This window comes from Brachyhypopomus gauderio, chromosome 8 (assembly GCF_052324685.1).
Source record: "Brachyhypopomus gauderio isolate BG-103 chromosome 8, BGAUD_0.2, whole genome shotgun sequence".
In the NCBI taxonomy this organism is placed as follows: domain Eukaryota; kingdom Metazoa; phylum Chordata; class Actinopteri; order Gymnotiformes; family Hypopomidae; genus Brachyhypopomus; species Brachyhypopomus gauderio.
In genome coordinates, this window is record NC_135218.1 from 19,654,527 (window position 1) to 19,670,682 (window position 16,156).

Below are 16,156 nucleotides of genomic sequence, written 5' to 3' on the forward strand. Positions count from 1 at the left end.
GTCGTATTTCTTGTTTTAGTGTGGAGTTGACTCAACACCGATCACTGCTGTGATGCCCAAGCTTTACTGTCTGCAGAATATCGCGAACCTTTCACGCGGTAGCGCTCGAGTGGCATGTACAAATGACGTAAGACAATATGTACAAATAGAATAGAAATATCAGTGTCAATGTGCATCATTGCATTTTAACTACTGAAAAGTAATTATTAAACTAAATTATTCATTTCAGTGCGCCTTGAACAGCCACCCCGTTACTCAGAGCGCACATAAACGGGCCCTTTATACCTAATGTAATGATTTAGTAGCCCTAGTTTCCTGTGCCTGGTGGCAGTTGTGGATTCTGCTCTGGGGTAGATTTATTACACATTATCAAAACCAAAACAAATTAATACATTTATTAAATAAAATACAGCCACATTTTCTTATTTTTCTTTCATTTATTTAGAAGATTACCGGGACGTGCGCCCCACAGAGTTGGATTTGGCTTACAGAACAGAAGAGAGGACGAAAGGACAACAGAGAGGGAGAATCCGCGGGCATCACGCGGGCATCAAGCGCCTGCCGGACAGTGCACAGGTATGACTCAATGAGACGTCTCGTGATGCACGTGGCCGCTGTTTGTAAACATACTTGTGCACAAAATAAATTACTACTTACACAACTTTTTTTCTTCTGAACAATTAACACGACAAACAACGTTGTGTCTTTATGTGAAAACAGGCATAAAACAGTGACTTACACCATCCACAAAGGTCTACCGGTAGATATTCTATGTAGTGCTTTTTCAATGCATAGAATGTTTGCACTGCAAACCAAAGTATACAAAAAAGAAATTCTCTTTTTTTCTGGACTCTGTTCCACCAGAATGTAAATATAATTGTCGCAGACATGCTAGTGTTACTGATCTATTACTGGAACTTTCGTATGAAAATGCCAATGACAGATAAAATTATAGTCTATTCTGATTTGCAGAAATTGGGATTTATGCACGGTGAGAAAGTGTCATTTGTATGTATATATACAAAAGCATTTCAATATTTCTAACTGATCTAAATAATAATATTAGGAAATAGATTTCAGTGCAATTTCAAAACAAATACAAGCGGTGGTTGCCACCTTTATTTCGCACTCCTAAATTAAAAGAGACACTCTCATTTTTTTCCTTCGTTCTGTCTTTCCCTGGTTTCATCAGAGAGGACGTTTTAAACACTGCATGATAACATTCGATAATGTTCAGACGGTGATAAACGGAATATTTTAGACAGAACAATACATTTCCAAACACAGCAGTACCCGATCATAAATAAATAAATACATTAAATCGGAGCTAAATTAAATTATAAATAAATTGATAATAACTAAAATAAGAGAGTAAAAGTATGAGGTAATCCTTCAATGGCTATTTCATCGATTAAAGCAAAGGTGGGAGAAAAAACATACTTCTCTAAAATAAAGCTCAATAAGTCTAGTCTCGCGAGGGTTTGGAAAAGGCATTGTTGAGATCTGTAGGGTAGTTTTCTCTTCAGAACATCTTCGAAAGTTCCTCTGGATTACCTGTAATTTGCATACTTCACATTCACCAGTACCGTGAAAACAAAACGGAGGGGGGCCCAAGAAGTCTCATAAAACAAAATAATCTTATTTGTCAAGACTGCACCGGTGTGATCCCCCACTGCGTGGAGGGCAGACCTAAAGCGGTGTTTGTATGTTCCTTGGTCCCCAAACTCAGTCAAAATGACGTTCTCGTAAGATCAGTGAGCGGCTGAAAATTTCAACCGTTTTTGTTTTTGTCTTTGGTTGCAAAACCAAACTCGCACCACGTTCTTTTTTAGGTCCAATTTCTCAGCTATCGCGGCGATTTTCTCCGAAGACGGTCGCGGCTGGACCGCGAAATACGCTTCCAAAGACCTTTTCTCCGGCGCTGCTATCGACGTCCGCTTGCGTTTCTTCTCGTTCCCGTTGAAAATGTCGGGTTTGCTCATTTTCTCTCGCTGGGCGCCCTCGGCTTCCTCCAGCCACGCCTGCAGGATAGGCTTCAGTGCTATCATGTTGTTGTGTGAAAGAGTTAAAGATTCAAACCTACAAATGGTACTTTGGCTTAGGGAGCCCACTCCGGGAATTTTCAAGTTTGCCAGCGCGCTTCCAACGTCCGCCTGTGTCACCCCGAGTTTGATCCTGCGCTGTTTGAAGCGCTCCGCGAACGCCTCCAGCTCCCGTGGGTCCGTGTCCGAGTCGTTGATGGAGGCCAGTCCGTTATTGGCGAGTCCCGGTGCGCCCTGAGCGCCGTTGTGGTGGCCAGGCAAGAGGCCGTGGTGGGTAAGCGGCGAATTCATGTTCATAGCCGCCTGGTGAGAGAGATGGCTTAAACCGTGCATGTGTGGGTGCGGGTGGGCCGAGGTGGAGATCAGTCCTCCACCGCCCCCTCCTCCACCGCCCCCGGCCCCTTCGTGCGCGCTGGTCATCAGAGCTAGGGACGGCGAGTTGATGTGGTCCATGAGGTCGGGCGGCTCCAGGTTCTGGTGGTGCGGGTGGTGAGGGTGGTGGTGGTGGTGTGCGAGCGGCACCGTGGACGTGGACGAGCACGGCACGCTGTTCATGGTGTGGTAGGTCGCGTCGGGCTTGAACGGGTGCGTCTTGCCCTGTGACACCGCGATGTCGACGGCCGCCAGCGCCTCGGCGCGCGCCAGAAGCGTCTCATCCAGACTGGCGAAGATGTTACTCTGCAGCTGCGCGCGGAGACAGAGATGGAGCGAGGAGATAAATAAAAGAGAGAGAAGAAGAAAACGAAAAAGAACAGTGAGAACATACGCCATACGAGGAACACTGTCACCACACAACACACAGAGGATGTTCCCTTTAGAAGCTTGCAGTCATAAAAATTAATACAAAGAGGACGAGGCAGGAATCGAGATTTCTCCGGCTTGCTTTCAAAAAAGATCACAAGAATTCAGCTGATCGTGGAATACATGAAAAAAACATTAAGCGCCGCGTGTCTCGCAGCGCATCTGATTACGGCGCGCACCGAGGACTCGGCTGGAGAGGAACGCGGGGAGAAGTTTCAGCTCGTTTACCTGTGGAGTTTGCAGACAGGCTCTTCTGATCGCCTCCGAGCTCGAGTGCAGAGTCGTGTACTTGTGCTCAGGTAAAGTCGCGTGCATGGCGAAATGTGGCTGTTTGCTGTTCATGGACATCATGTTTGCGAGCGGTTCCTCCCCGAAGAGATAAAGTGCAGTATGAAGGAGGAAAATACAGGCTCGCAAAAGTGCACGAGGCTCGAGGTTGTCGGGCTCCGGATGCAGTAGTTGGCGGTTTGAGGACGCTGCTTCCAGCCGCCTGGTGTAGCGAAGATGCCTGCAGTGTATCGCCGGCGCGTATCTGTCTCCGGTATGGCTGCGCTGCGCTGGAGAGGCGCTCTTACACCTGAGCCCCTCACATCTCGTCAAGTGAGCGCGCCTACTCTCGCGAGACGTTGGCCGGCCCGAGAGAGGACGGCCGCTTCCAGCGCTATTGACTCTCCCGTCTCCGTCCCGCCTCGCCAGCTTTGATTTCCTCGCGCTCCTCTGCAAACCGGACTGGCCCAGTGTGACTTTCCACACCTGTGGATCGCCTGCGCATGCGTGATCATTTCCCCGCGATCTTAAGGCGTGAAAATGAATTACGGAAAATGAACGTCCTTTAAACAGTGTTAAACTTTAAACAACGTCATTATGTACAAATCATTCCTGTGTAAAACAACCAGAATTTCTTCGGGCCTCCGTTGACAAATAAAAATAATTTTTTATACTTCTAAAAAAAAAACATTTTTAAAATAATCTTAAATAGCATGTTAATAACCCGTTCCAACGTTTATTGTATCATACAACGAATTTTAAAATCAGACATGGCAAAACAAAAGTTTAGTTTTCTGATTGGAAAAAAAAACGGAATGGCAAGAAGTCGTGGGTTATTTGGGAAGCAAATTTAACGAACTTCTACTACTGGGAAAGCACGACGCCACAACGAGACTGATGGACCAATTCTGTTCACACGAGCGGGTCCGTTACACCGCGTTTCTTAGTTGCGTGGACGCGCCGGCGTGAACGCGCCTGGCCGTACTGCCCAGCTCCCTTCTTCAATAAGCGCTATTAAAACTCAAGGTAATTTCCACTCTGACCAGACAGGTCAAATAACCAGTGAAATCGTCTCAGTCCTGCTAAACCAGGTTTACTGCCAAAACTAAAGTGAAAAGCCCGCTAGCGGCATTTATACCCTGGTTTATTATGCAAATGTAACGATATCATGTATATTTCACCAACCTTTAATCGTTGCATGAAATTTTAATTGGCTAACCATTGAGTGTTTGAACAAATGAAGTGTCAATTCATTTGAATTAATTAATTTCTTAAGAGACTATGTACATGATTACGGTGGATATGAAACCAATTTGTTTAGCAGTTTTCTGGCATCTGATAGCACAAAGCAGATGCCAATTTGAGATCAGACCACGCCCACTATTAACAATTATGGTTTGGGAATTATGGTCATTAAAAAAGACTGCGGAAGCTAGAATGTACAGGCTGTAGTTACAAGGGTTCTGCAGACACCCACGTTGATGAATATCCCAACGTGTGGACCTGGAGCAGGCAGAACTCGGGCAAATTATTACAAACATTAAGAAAGCTTTAAAAGTGAAAATATACATACCTAGAAGCAAGCACACAACCTGCCATAAAAAAACACTCATAATACTAAAGATTCATTATGGACACTGATATTAACACACTAACATGACTTCTTAAATTCATTATATTTATTTTAATACAGTTTAAACTTTTACAGCTAGGCAACCATCTTATGTAACATGATGGACATTTATACCACACGATCACTTCAGCCTAAGATAAAAATGTAACATCCACAGTTAATTTCAAGAAATATAAAAGTCATTGACATGACTGTGTATTAAAAGTCCTCATCAGACATGAGATTAGAGCCAAATTAACACAATATTCATAACATCTAGCGGACAATGTTATAAAATGATAAACAAAACAAAAAAACTGCATTAATGCCCTAAAACCTACAAAAATGAATGTGCCTTCTTCTCCATATTAAGGACACCCTTGTGTTGCAACAGTGAGCAGCCTGTCTGAGTGTGGCCAGGCACTGAGAACACACAGAAGATATTTATGTATTTATCTTGGCGAGTTTGGAAGGACTGCAGGTTGCTAAGCTAACAACACACTTGCGTTTTTTGGACTCAGCGAGACTCTCCCCTTCCTTCCTGGACTCAGCGAGACTCTCCCCCTCCTTCCTGGACTCAGCGAGACTCTCCCCCTCCTTCCTGGACTCAGCGAGACTCTCCCCCTCCTTCCTGGACTCAGCGAGACTCTCTCCTTTCTTTGCAGCCACTGTGCTGCCACACCCTGCATCCCTCTCCAGAATTCTGAAGGGGGCGTGGCTTGTTTCACATGCTGTGGGCGTGGCCTGCTTAACTGTTACCGTGGAGGGGGCAGTCAGGAGGTCTGAGCCAGCCTCCACGTCAGCTGTCAGAAGAACACTGAAGTCGGGCACATGCTGTAACTCCGGCGACAGCTGCGTGGTTTGGCTGATGAAGCTCTCGCTGTCAGCGATCATGGAGTCCAGCTCAGAGACCTTGTCACGGTACGCAGCGTCCATGTTGTCCTCTGCGTGTCCTGCAGTCACAGCCCCTCTTGCCCTCAGCCTGAACACTGGACCGATCTCACGACCGCACGGGGAGGTTTCAGAGCGCTGCCCGCCCCCCACAGTCTCCTTGGCTGGCTTCATTAACCCCCCATGAGTGAATGGAACATCTCTGCTTATTTGGGAACTTGTAGTACTACAGTCTTCAAACCACAGTCTGCGGAGGTGGGGGAGGCATGGGGAGTCTTGTCGGGCCTGGCTGAGACGCACAGGACTCCTGAGACTTAGAGAGCTGAGTGAGGACGAGGGTGTAGACGGGTCGGAGAAATTCGGGAGCTCCGTGTCCCCGGGGCTTGCAGCGCTATACAACAGGCCCCTCCCATGATGCACGCCTGACGTGGTCAGGAGCAAGCCATACCCGTCCGGGACACCCACCCGAGTTGAAATCCTGTCCAAGTTAGTGCAAACTGAAGGTTCTTCTATTTCACTCAGACTCCTACGCATCGTGGCTATGCGGCTGTGCTGCGTAGTGGCCCGTGTCTCGCCCGGCCTCTCCCCGGGGGCAGAGCCACTCCACTGGGCTCCGTGTGCAGGTGGAGCCCCTCCCTTCTGGCCGTCTGCCACTTGGGCCTCCAGTTCTTCTATGTACGTGTCGCTGCGCTCCAAGGCCCGCTTGAGTCGGTTCAGCTCACGCTCATACTGCAGGACCTTGGCCTCCAGAGCTGCCACTGTGTACCTGCCAAACCTGAGTTTGCAACACACACAGTCAGACATGCAGGCATCACTCAAACAGACATACCTGACCACAACTCAAGCATTCAGTGAAAACACAAACACACACACACAAAAATACATGCCCCACCCTATTCAGAAAATGTTAAAACGGCTCACAAATTTGTTGTTGGGTTTGCGAGAAAAGAATCGTTAGGTGTAGTTTAACAGGTGTAGTTGAACACCACCCTCTCCCATTACCAGTGGGTGAAGTTGTGCTTACTTTTGAGGAGACCTGTTTTCCACTTCCACCTTCAAACGCATGTTTCCTTGGACGAGGTCGACATTCTGGGACCTCAGGGTCTTGTTAGCCTAAGGGAGAAGACACAGGTTTGCCTTCACTTCCAGCAACCTTTTGATTAAGCAACTCGGAGGGTCTCAAAGCCAACAGGACCCACCGAGGGCCGCGTGCAGCAGTAGCTGTTCTCCACAGAGACAGGGTCAGGGAGAGTTCACACACAGCCAGGAAGCACCTGCTTCACCAGGTCTGCACTGTGCAGGGAGCAAGAGATTTCATTACAGCCAGGCAGATGTTCTACGGCCAACGGTCCGGTTCTGAGGATTCCCGATAAGGTCTATAAGGAGAGTTCTGACCCATATTGGCTAAAGAACCACAGTTAATTACCTTAAACTAAGCATTCTCTCCATTTTCTTTCTAAATATGAACTTAAGGAAAGTGAACCTCATACTTCTTTTAGTTTCTCCATATCCTGCTTGAGTTTCCTACACATTTCATTGGCAGCTCTGAGCTTATTAGCCGATTCCTCAAGAAGGCTGTGGTCAACTGGACTCTCACTTTGAGCCCCCTGCATGAGGCTGGGTTCCAGAGCAGTGTTCAGCTGCGCCTCAAGGCTCAAGTTTTTGGTCTTCAATTCTTCATTCTCCTTCAGGAGGATTTCCATTTCATCCTACAAGACAGACAATCCAGTGGATCAGAATAAGGCCTCATGCATACGTAAAGGTTGCCTTCTGTTACACACCTAAAACTGCACCACTCAATGGGACCACGTAAGCGTGCAGCATGAGATGTTATTTTAAAAATGCTCCACACCTCATATTCTCGTAGCAACAATTCCCCGCGGGTTTTTCTGAGACGCTGCTTAACAGAATAGCTTTCATTTGATTCACTGTCATTTGTAGCACCTGTTGAGAAGGCAAATCAGAATCAGGTGTACAAACGTGTTTTATAAACACAAAGATTAATATACATTATTCATATTAACAAATAGCAGACGGCGGAGAAATATAATTATTGAAAAACATTTAAATAGAGTCTTGCTAGACAAACTTGTCTGGGCTCCATGGGCTAAAGCACACAGCTGCTTACCCAGAATCTCTCTGCAGGGATTTTCGGGGGTGATGGGCACGCGGCAGGTCGGGCATTGGCTCGCCCGCTTCAGCCACACCTCTATACAGGTGAAGCAGAACACATGGTTGTTGCCGCAAATCATGGGCCTGCGCACCTGTGGATTTACAAGAGGCTTAGGGTTAGTGTTAGGTTTGGGTTAATGTTTAGGGTTAGTGTTAGGTTTGGGTAATGTTTAGGGTTAGTATTAGATTTGGGTTAATGTTTAGGGTTAGTATTAGATTTGGGTTAGAGTTAATGTTTAGGGTTAATGTTAGGTTTGGGTTAATGTTTAGGGTTTGTATTAGATTTGGGTTTGGGTTAATGTTTAGGGTTAGTGTTAGGTTTGGGTTAATGTTTAGGGTTAGTGTTAGGTTTGGGTTAATGTTTAGGGTTAGTGTTAGGTTTGGGTTAGGGTTAATGTTAAGGGTTAGTGTTAGGTTTGGGTTAGAGTTAATGTTAGGTTTGGGTTAATGTTTAGGGTTAGTATTAATGTTTAGGGTTAGTGTTAATGAAACTCATACACGTTTTATAAAGGAAGGTTGCACGCTGTATTCTGAAATATCCTAGCAACAGAAAATGCTCATCCGCTAATTACAGATTAGCCTGGTCAGCCAGCCTGGTTAGCTACAAAAACACTCTCCAGTTTGGAAATACGTAGACAGTTAGCTAGATAACTAACTAATGTTCACGACACCAGCCAGTACGAAGCGCATTACGTTCTCCAACAACCACAACAAACAACATTAAATCGTCAACGGATTAACAGTAACTACGTTACTTGGCAAAACAATAACTCCATTCCTGGTACACAGTTGTTTGGCTGAATTCAAACCCAAGGCTAAACTTCCTCCCCCTAAATAGTCTAGTTTTAGCAAAGCTGGCGACTTAACTTAGGATAGCCAGTTAACTAATTAACTTTTACCAGGTATCATTAAAAGTAAACGGGGGAGCTAACGTAGCAGGTTAGCTGGTGGCTAACCCAAGATAGCCGCTTAGCGGAGGCCGCCGCGTGCGGTGAGTCTCGCGCTCGCGTCGTTACCTTTCCGAGGCAGATCTGACAAGAAATCGGTAACGTGAGTGAGAGAGTGACGTGCTGGAAGCTCTGAGACATCTTTATGTCCTGAGGTGTAAAACACAAGGTACAAGTTATGATCCAAAGTCTCCGCCACAGCCTCCACTGAAGAGCAGCGCCCCCAGAAACACTACGGAAAGCTGGGAGGGTTAAAGTTCGTGTTATACTGGAAGTCCTGAGACACTGGGAGGGTTAAAACTGGTGTTATACTGGGAGTCATAAGACACTGAGAGGGTTAAAACTGGTGTTATACTGGGAGTCATAAGACACTGAGAGGGTTAAAACTGGTGTTATACTGGGAGTCCTGAGACACTGGGAGGGTTAAAACTGGTGTTATACTGGGAGTCCTGAGACACTGGGAGGGTTAAAACTGGTGTTATACTGGGAGTCCTGAGACACTGGGAGGGTTAAAACTGGTGTTATACTGGGAGTCCTGAGACACTGGGAGGGTTAAAACTGGTGTTATACTGGGAGTCCTGAGACACTGGGAGGGTTAAAGCTGGTGTTATACTGGGAGTCCTGAGACACTGGGAGGGTTAAAACTGGTGTTATACTGGGAGTCCTCAGACACTGGGAGGGTTAAAACTGGTGTTATACTGGGAGTCATAAGACACTGAGAGGGTTAAAACTGGTGTTATACTGGGAGTCCTGAGACACTGGGAGGGTTAAAACTGGTGTTATACTGGGAGTCATAAGACACTGGGAGGGTTAAAACTGGTGTTATACTGGGAGTCCTCAGACACTGGGAGGGTTAAAACTGGTGTTATACTGGGAGTCATAAGACACTGGGAGGGTTAAAACTGGTGTTATACTGGGAGTCGTAAGACACTGGTGTAACTAGCCATATCTCTTACTGTACGTTTGGTTAATACAGTGTGTTTACTGAAACAGAAAAATGGTTATTTAAGAATTTAAATTAAGTAAATTCAGCTAATGCTGCTGACATTGATTACTACTTATGATAAAGAAACTGCATAATTTTAAGATTAAAAGCAGTAGACTAGGATGACTAGATACGCATAGTAACATTATCACTTTCAGCAGCGCAGAGCTCATAATTCATTGCCAAACCATGTCAGGATGCCTTGTGGCATATGGCCATATAGACCTGTATTATGGACTAACCACATTAGAATCGAACCGTTGGAAAACACTGTTGTCCATTGATTGCACACCAAGCGTAACGGTGATTCTGAAACTACACTACAATCATTTATAACAATTGTTTCATTTCGACACACTGTCCAAAACTGCCACAGAATTAAACTACTGTGTGTAGTGGGTACTCAGACGGCCCGCATAAGGACTAGCTACAAGCTTCACATTTACTGAGCGGGATAGTTTTGTTTAACAATTTTACTTCAAGCTTCTTGAGATTGTGCAGATACTATTAAGACACCTGAGATTCTGCAGTGGCCCTGCCAAATGACATATGTGAAATTCCAAAGTTATTAAAAGGCCCAGGTCCTCAAATTAGACAAATAATAAAACATCCCAGTAATTCATAAGAATACGGCCAACAGAACCACTCTCCTGGGCACAAAACAAGGAATTCTAAAGCTACAGGAATGTATTAAAGTCATGTATTCTCTTTTTAAAAATGTATGTGGAAGATTTAACAAGAATTTAAATAGTGTAAAACTGAGCAGAAGACACCCCAGTTTCCTCTGAGAACAGCATTGAAATGGGGGGACTGGTGAGTCAGTGTTTCTGCTTTTGATTGAGTCAGCAAAGTTTATGATGTATGAAGCTACACAACTAAAATCTACTTAAAAGTCACACACTACTACAATGTATTTTTTGTATAAGTAATCGCTCTTAGAATGCAAACTTTGCTGTAGTGCAGAATAAATATATACAATTTCTGTATATCCCAAACCACTGAAACACACTACTGCAATGGTGCACCAGGGCTGGATGAATTAAATTTGGTTTAATTAAATAGTTTTCACTTGGACAGAACATGAATAGTGTGTTCTGGATATCTGTGTCTGCCTGTACTCTAATCATATATATATATATATATATAAGGGCCATATAGAACCCTTAAACTCAAATCAATTTTTTGCATAGAGAAATTAAGTGTGTGTGTGTGTGTGTGTGTGTGTGTGTGTGTGCACATTCATGCTAGGGGTCTAAAAACTGCTGTTACATAATATGAATTTGTGTTCTTTTTGGACTTCCCAGCAGTTAATGTTTGGGATCTCTCTCTCTCTCTCTCTCTCTCTCTCTCTCTCTCTCTCTCTCTCTCTCTCTCTCTCTCTCTCTCTCTCTCTCTCTCTCTCTCTCTCTCTCTCTTTATATCTCTCTCTCTCTCTCTCTCTCTCTCTCTCTCTCTCTCTAGTGTTCTCCTTGTTGCCCTTACAAAGCTGAGGTCAAAGCAGCACTGCCTCCATTGTTTGATATCATCCAGTATGATTTGTCATGGTGATGTCACATCAGTGAGTGGATCCTCTCTGTCAGCCCTCAGATGTCACTTTTATCCACCATGGTTCCCATTCTCAAAAATGTTCCTAATGAAGTGTTTACTTATATACTTATATATATATATATATACTTATATTATATATATATATATACTTATATATATATATATATAGTGCTTTTCTACCTAACGCAAGGTGAGCTTATGGTTCTCTGACATCACTGTCTGTTTGGTCTTTGGTTCACAGCATACTTTGGAACATTGCAAACCTTAAACTGCTATTATGTACAGCAGTGTTTCTATTAAAACAGTCATTGTTTGTGCAAATAAAAAGCAAAACGATCCAGCATCTGAATAAAGAGATGTGCAGTGTTTGAATATTCTGTGATCTGAAGATCATATTTCACCCCCATTCTTCAGACAGTGGGTTTGTAATGCTGTGCTCATTAATTGGTGACAGTCAATTAATCACAGCTGGTTGAGACTCCACTCTCTATTGATCTCATCCTGGGCTCTATTTTTCATCCTCTAAATGACGTGGATTGGCAGGTTTGCCCTGCCTGGGTGACGGAGGCTAGTGTGAGAGTGACCTGTGTGTCAGGCACATGCTCTTCCATGGTGAAATGGCGCCTTTACCATTTGGGCTGTAAAGGTTTAGACTGCCTTACAGCTGCTCGCAGAGACTCAGACACCTGCGCTGACCGTGTGACCTTTTCTACTTAAAGCGTAATCACTGACAAATGATTACATTAATTAGCTCACCTACCATCTCTCCATCTGTCCTGCCCCCTGCCTGATCCCACACACACACACACACACACACACACACACACACACACACACACACACACACACACAGAAGTTCCACTGGTGCGACGGCTGTTTTTTCAGTGCTGTATAGTATGTAGTGCTGAACTCTTGGGGTGTTTTGGCACTGCCACCTGCAGGTGGGATGTATTGATTAGTGTTGCCCCTTACAGAGATCACCGTGGTGATGAGGAGAGCTCCACGGAGATGGAGTGTACCAGTGGGATCTTCACCTAACTCTAGCTCTAAGTCTTTGCAGGGTAGACTTCATGAGCTGTAACCTTAACACCAATCTGCACGTATACCGCCATTAAAACCTCTACATGATTCATCTGGTCATTAGCACTACACGCAATACTGTCAAGTACTCCTACGTGTATTTCATGGTAAAGTGTCTGAATATCTGAACCTAGTAAGGTCAGAAATAAGCATGAATGTAAAAACAGTGTGTGATGTCACCTCAGAGCAGCTCAGCTTTCCGAAGGCCCACAGACAAATGCACTACCTGCCATCGCTTGTCTCTGCATCACAAAACAAGAGACGCCATCACAGTTATGGGGGGTTCAGCAGACAGGGGCTGCAGGCAACAACCCATCTCTCACTCTCAACTCACTCTTCTCTCTCTCTCCCCTCTCCTCTCTCTCTCCTCTATTCTCCCTCTCCCCTTCTCTCTCTCTCCGCTATTCTATCTCTCCCCTTCTCTCTCTCTCTCTGCTATTCTCTCTCTCCTCTATTCTCTCTCCCCTTCTCTCTCTCTCCCCTTCTCTCTCCTCTATTCTCTTTATCACCCTCTCTCTCTTCTCTTTCCTCTCTCTCTGCTCTGTCTCTCTTCCTCTTTATCTTGTCTTTCTCTCCCTCCCCCTCTTCCTATATCAGATGTACTCTTCCTTGCAGCTGGACTCTGGTGGTAGGGAGCTGCGTGTGAGTGTGTGTGTGTGTGTGTGTGTGTGTGTGTGCATGTGCGTGTGTGTGCGCATGCTTGTCTATGTGTGAGCATGCATGTGTGCTAGTGTGTGTGTGTGTGTGTGTGTGCATGTACCTGTGTGTGAGTTTGCATGTGCATGTGTGTGCGTATGTCTGTGTGTGTAGGTGTGTGTGTGTGTGTGTGTGTGTGTGGGTGTGGCGTTTATTGGCCTGCAGACATGTCATGTGCCTGGTCCTTTACAGAGCATCTGTGGCCTCTCTCATCTCTCTCAACCTTCGAGGGACTCCAGTTCCCCACCACACACACACCCTCCCACTGTCAAGGGTCTCGTGGGAGAATAAGGTGGATTATTATGGAAATGCTATCTTCCACTAACACACTCTTCCTCAACGGCCCCTTCCTGCCCAGCTGGGGGAAGTATCAGGGCAGGGTGGCCCCCAAGAGAGGAGACAAGGGAATCAGGGAACAAGGAGGGGGCAAGAGAGGGGACAAGGGGACAAGAGAGGGGACGAGAAAGGGGACACGGGGGGCGAGAGAGGGGGCAAGGGAATGAGAGAGGGGACAAGGGGACAAGAGAGGGGACGAGAAAGGGGACACGGGGGGCGAGAGAGGGGACAAGGGGACAAGAGAGGGGACGAGAAAGGGGACACGGGGGGCCGAGAGAGGGGGCAAGGGAATGAGAGAGGGGGCAAGGGGGCAAGAGAGTAACAGATAAAGCTGCTGCAGGTATAAAACACATTTAGCATGTGTCCAAGAAACTTTCAAAGCTGGTTACGAGCACCTTCTGTCCTAAAGCCTCTTGCTTGATGTTATTAACACTGGTTCACACCGAGCAGGTGACATCACAGATAGCTGCACTTCTTGACCACGTCAGACTAGTAAGAGTGAACGTATCTGCTTGGATTAGTACAGTTAGCCTCCATCTGAGGTTTGGGAGGGTCTGCCCTAATAGCAGCAGTGCTGATCCCTGATCAGTCTTGACCAACTCTGTTCAATCCTTCACAGGACAGTTCATCTAGACTTGTTAGCAGATTAGCTCCGCCCACAGAGTGTCATCATTCACTGCCAAATAATCCACCTGGGTGTTATTCGTCAAATCACTCAGTCCCTCCCATCTGCATCCTTCGGCCCTCAGAAAATGTCCCTACACACACCTGCTAAACACAGCAAACGTTCCTACAAATACCTACTAAACAGAACACATCCCTACACACACCTGCTAAACACAGCAAACGTTCCTACAAACACCTACTAAACACAGAACACATCCCTACACACACCTGCTAAACACAGCAAACGTTCCTACAAACACCTACTAAACACAGAACACATCCCTACACACACCTGCTAAACACAGCAAACGTTCCTACAAACACCTACTAAACACAGAACACATCCCTACACACACCTGCTAAACACAGCAAACATTCCTACAAACACCTACTAAACACAGAACACATCCCTACACACACCTGCTAAACACAGCAAACATTCCTACAAACACCTTCTAAACATAGAACACATCCCTACACACACCTGCTAAACACAGAAAATGTCCCTACAAACACTTTCTAAACACAAAACACGTCCCTACACACACCTGCTAAACACAGCAAACGTTCCTACAAACACCTTCTAAACATAGAACACATCCCTACACACACCTGCTAAACACAGAAAATGTCCCTACAAACACTTTCTAAACACAAAACACGTCCCTACACACACCTGCTGAACACAGAAAATGTCCCTACACACACCTGCTAAACACAGCAAACATCCATACACACACCTGCTAAACACTGCAGACGTCCCTACACACACCTGCAAAACACAATCCTCCCCCTCCTCTCCTTTCTCCTCTCCTCTCCTCCCTTCCTCTCTCCTCTCCTCTTTTTCATTGTATTTTCCTTTACCTTGTAGGAGAACAATTATTTTTTATTGTGTATTAATTGTAATGAAAATGTCTTTATATAGAAGATACTACAGGATATTTACTACAGAATAGAAAATGCATTTTAAAATGAGAATGTTAGGTTAAATTGGTATTTTAACATTTTCACTGTTTTAATACTTTAGTTTTTTATCATGCAACATTCTTCAATTACAAAACAAACATCAATTCAAGACATTAATCTAGTTTTGAAGCATACATACACTTACAAACACACACACACGCACACCCACACACACATTATATATATATATATATATATATATATATATATATATATATATATATATATATATATATATATATATATATATATACATATATATACTGTATATATGGCATATATATATATATATATATATATATATATATATATATATATATATATATATATATATATATATATGGCAAAATACACACACACACACATATACACACACCATAAGGGCTTATTAATTATTTGTGGCCACTTGACTTCATATTGTGCTGCCGGTGGCCTGGTCAAAGATTATAATTACCACTTTACTGTTTGTATCGTATTCATCTCCTCTTGCTCTCTTAGTACTGTATTACCCTCTGCCTCACTCTCACTCTCTCTCTCTCTCACTCTCTCTCTCCCGTACACAAGAACAAAAGTGCAGGCACATCATTTATTGATAAGACAAAAAGAATGTAATGAAATTATCAATGTTCTTGAATTAATTATGAACATGATTAAGAAAGCTAAAATCTCAGGAGCAGAGATCCCATTACCCGTTGAGTCTCACGGATTGCTTTCATTCAGGGAGAAGGAGTGTGCGGACTCCTAGAGTCCAGTCCTCCTCTCCTCTCCTCCCCGGCACGGAACCTCTACCTCTGCACTCTGAGCCCGCTCATGTCTGCTCCATCTCCCCTCTCCCCTCTCTCTTCTCTCCCCTCTCCTCTCTCTCTGCTCTGGGCTGCTTCCCAACCTCGGCCTGCTACGCGGTTTTCTGCTGGAGCAGACAAGCTCTTCCTTTGTGAGGTCCTGACCTCCACAGACACTCGGAACAGAAGGTAAGCTCTACAGCTACTGCATACTGGCCCTGCTCCACCCAGCCTGCTCCACCCGCAGAGACCTGCCTACAGCTTGAGGTGGAGATGAGGCTGGAGGTGGAGATAAAGTTGGAGGTAGAGATGAGGTATTACTGTAATGGTTGGTGCACGTGTGTGGAGCTTACTGATGCAATACT

General features: G+C 45.0%; 2 protein-coding genes across 2 annotated transcripts; both read right to left on the reverse strand.

The window, feature by feature from the left end:
- Positions 1-525: 525 nt before the first annotated feature.
- On the reverse strand, positions 526-3,685 carry pou4f1 (POU class 4 homeobox 1). Its single transcript, XM_077015161.1, has 2 exons — positions 3,072-3,685; positions 526-2,726 (listed from the first exon to the last, which is right to left on the reverse strand). The coding sequence occupies exons 1-2, from the start codon at positions 3,192-3,194 to the stop codon at positions 1,752-1,754; spliced, it is 1,098 nt and encodes a 365-aa protein (XP_076871276.1). The 5' UTR covers positions 3,195-3,685; the 3' UTR covers positions 526-1,751.
- A 1,082-nt stretch (positions 3,686-4,767) lies between these two features.
- Positions 4,768-8,986, reverse strand: obi1 (ORC ubiquitin ligase 1). Its single transcript, XM_077015160.1, has 6 exons — positions 8,802-8,986; positions 7,742-7,877; positions 7,466-7,557; positions 7,104-7,322; positions 6,638-6,726; positions 4,768-6,388 (listed from the first exon to the last, which is right to left on the reverse strand). Exons 1-6 carry the CDS (start codon positions 8,871-8,873, stop codon positions 5,167-5,169), a joined length of 1,830 nt encoding a protein of 609 aa, XP_076871275.1. The 5' UTR covers positions 8,874-8,986; the 3' UTR covers positions 4,768-5,166.
- Positions 8,987-16,156: the final 7,170 nt, after the last annotated feature.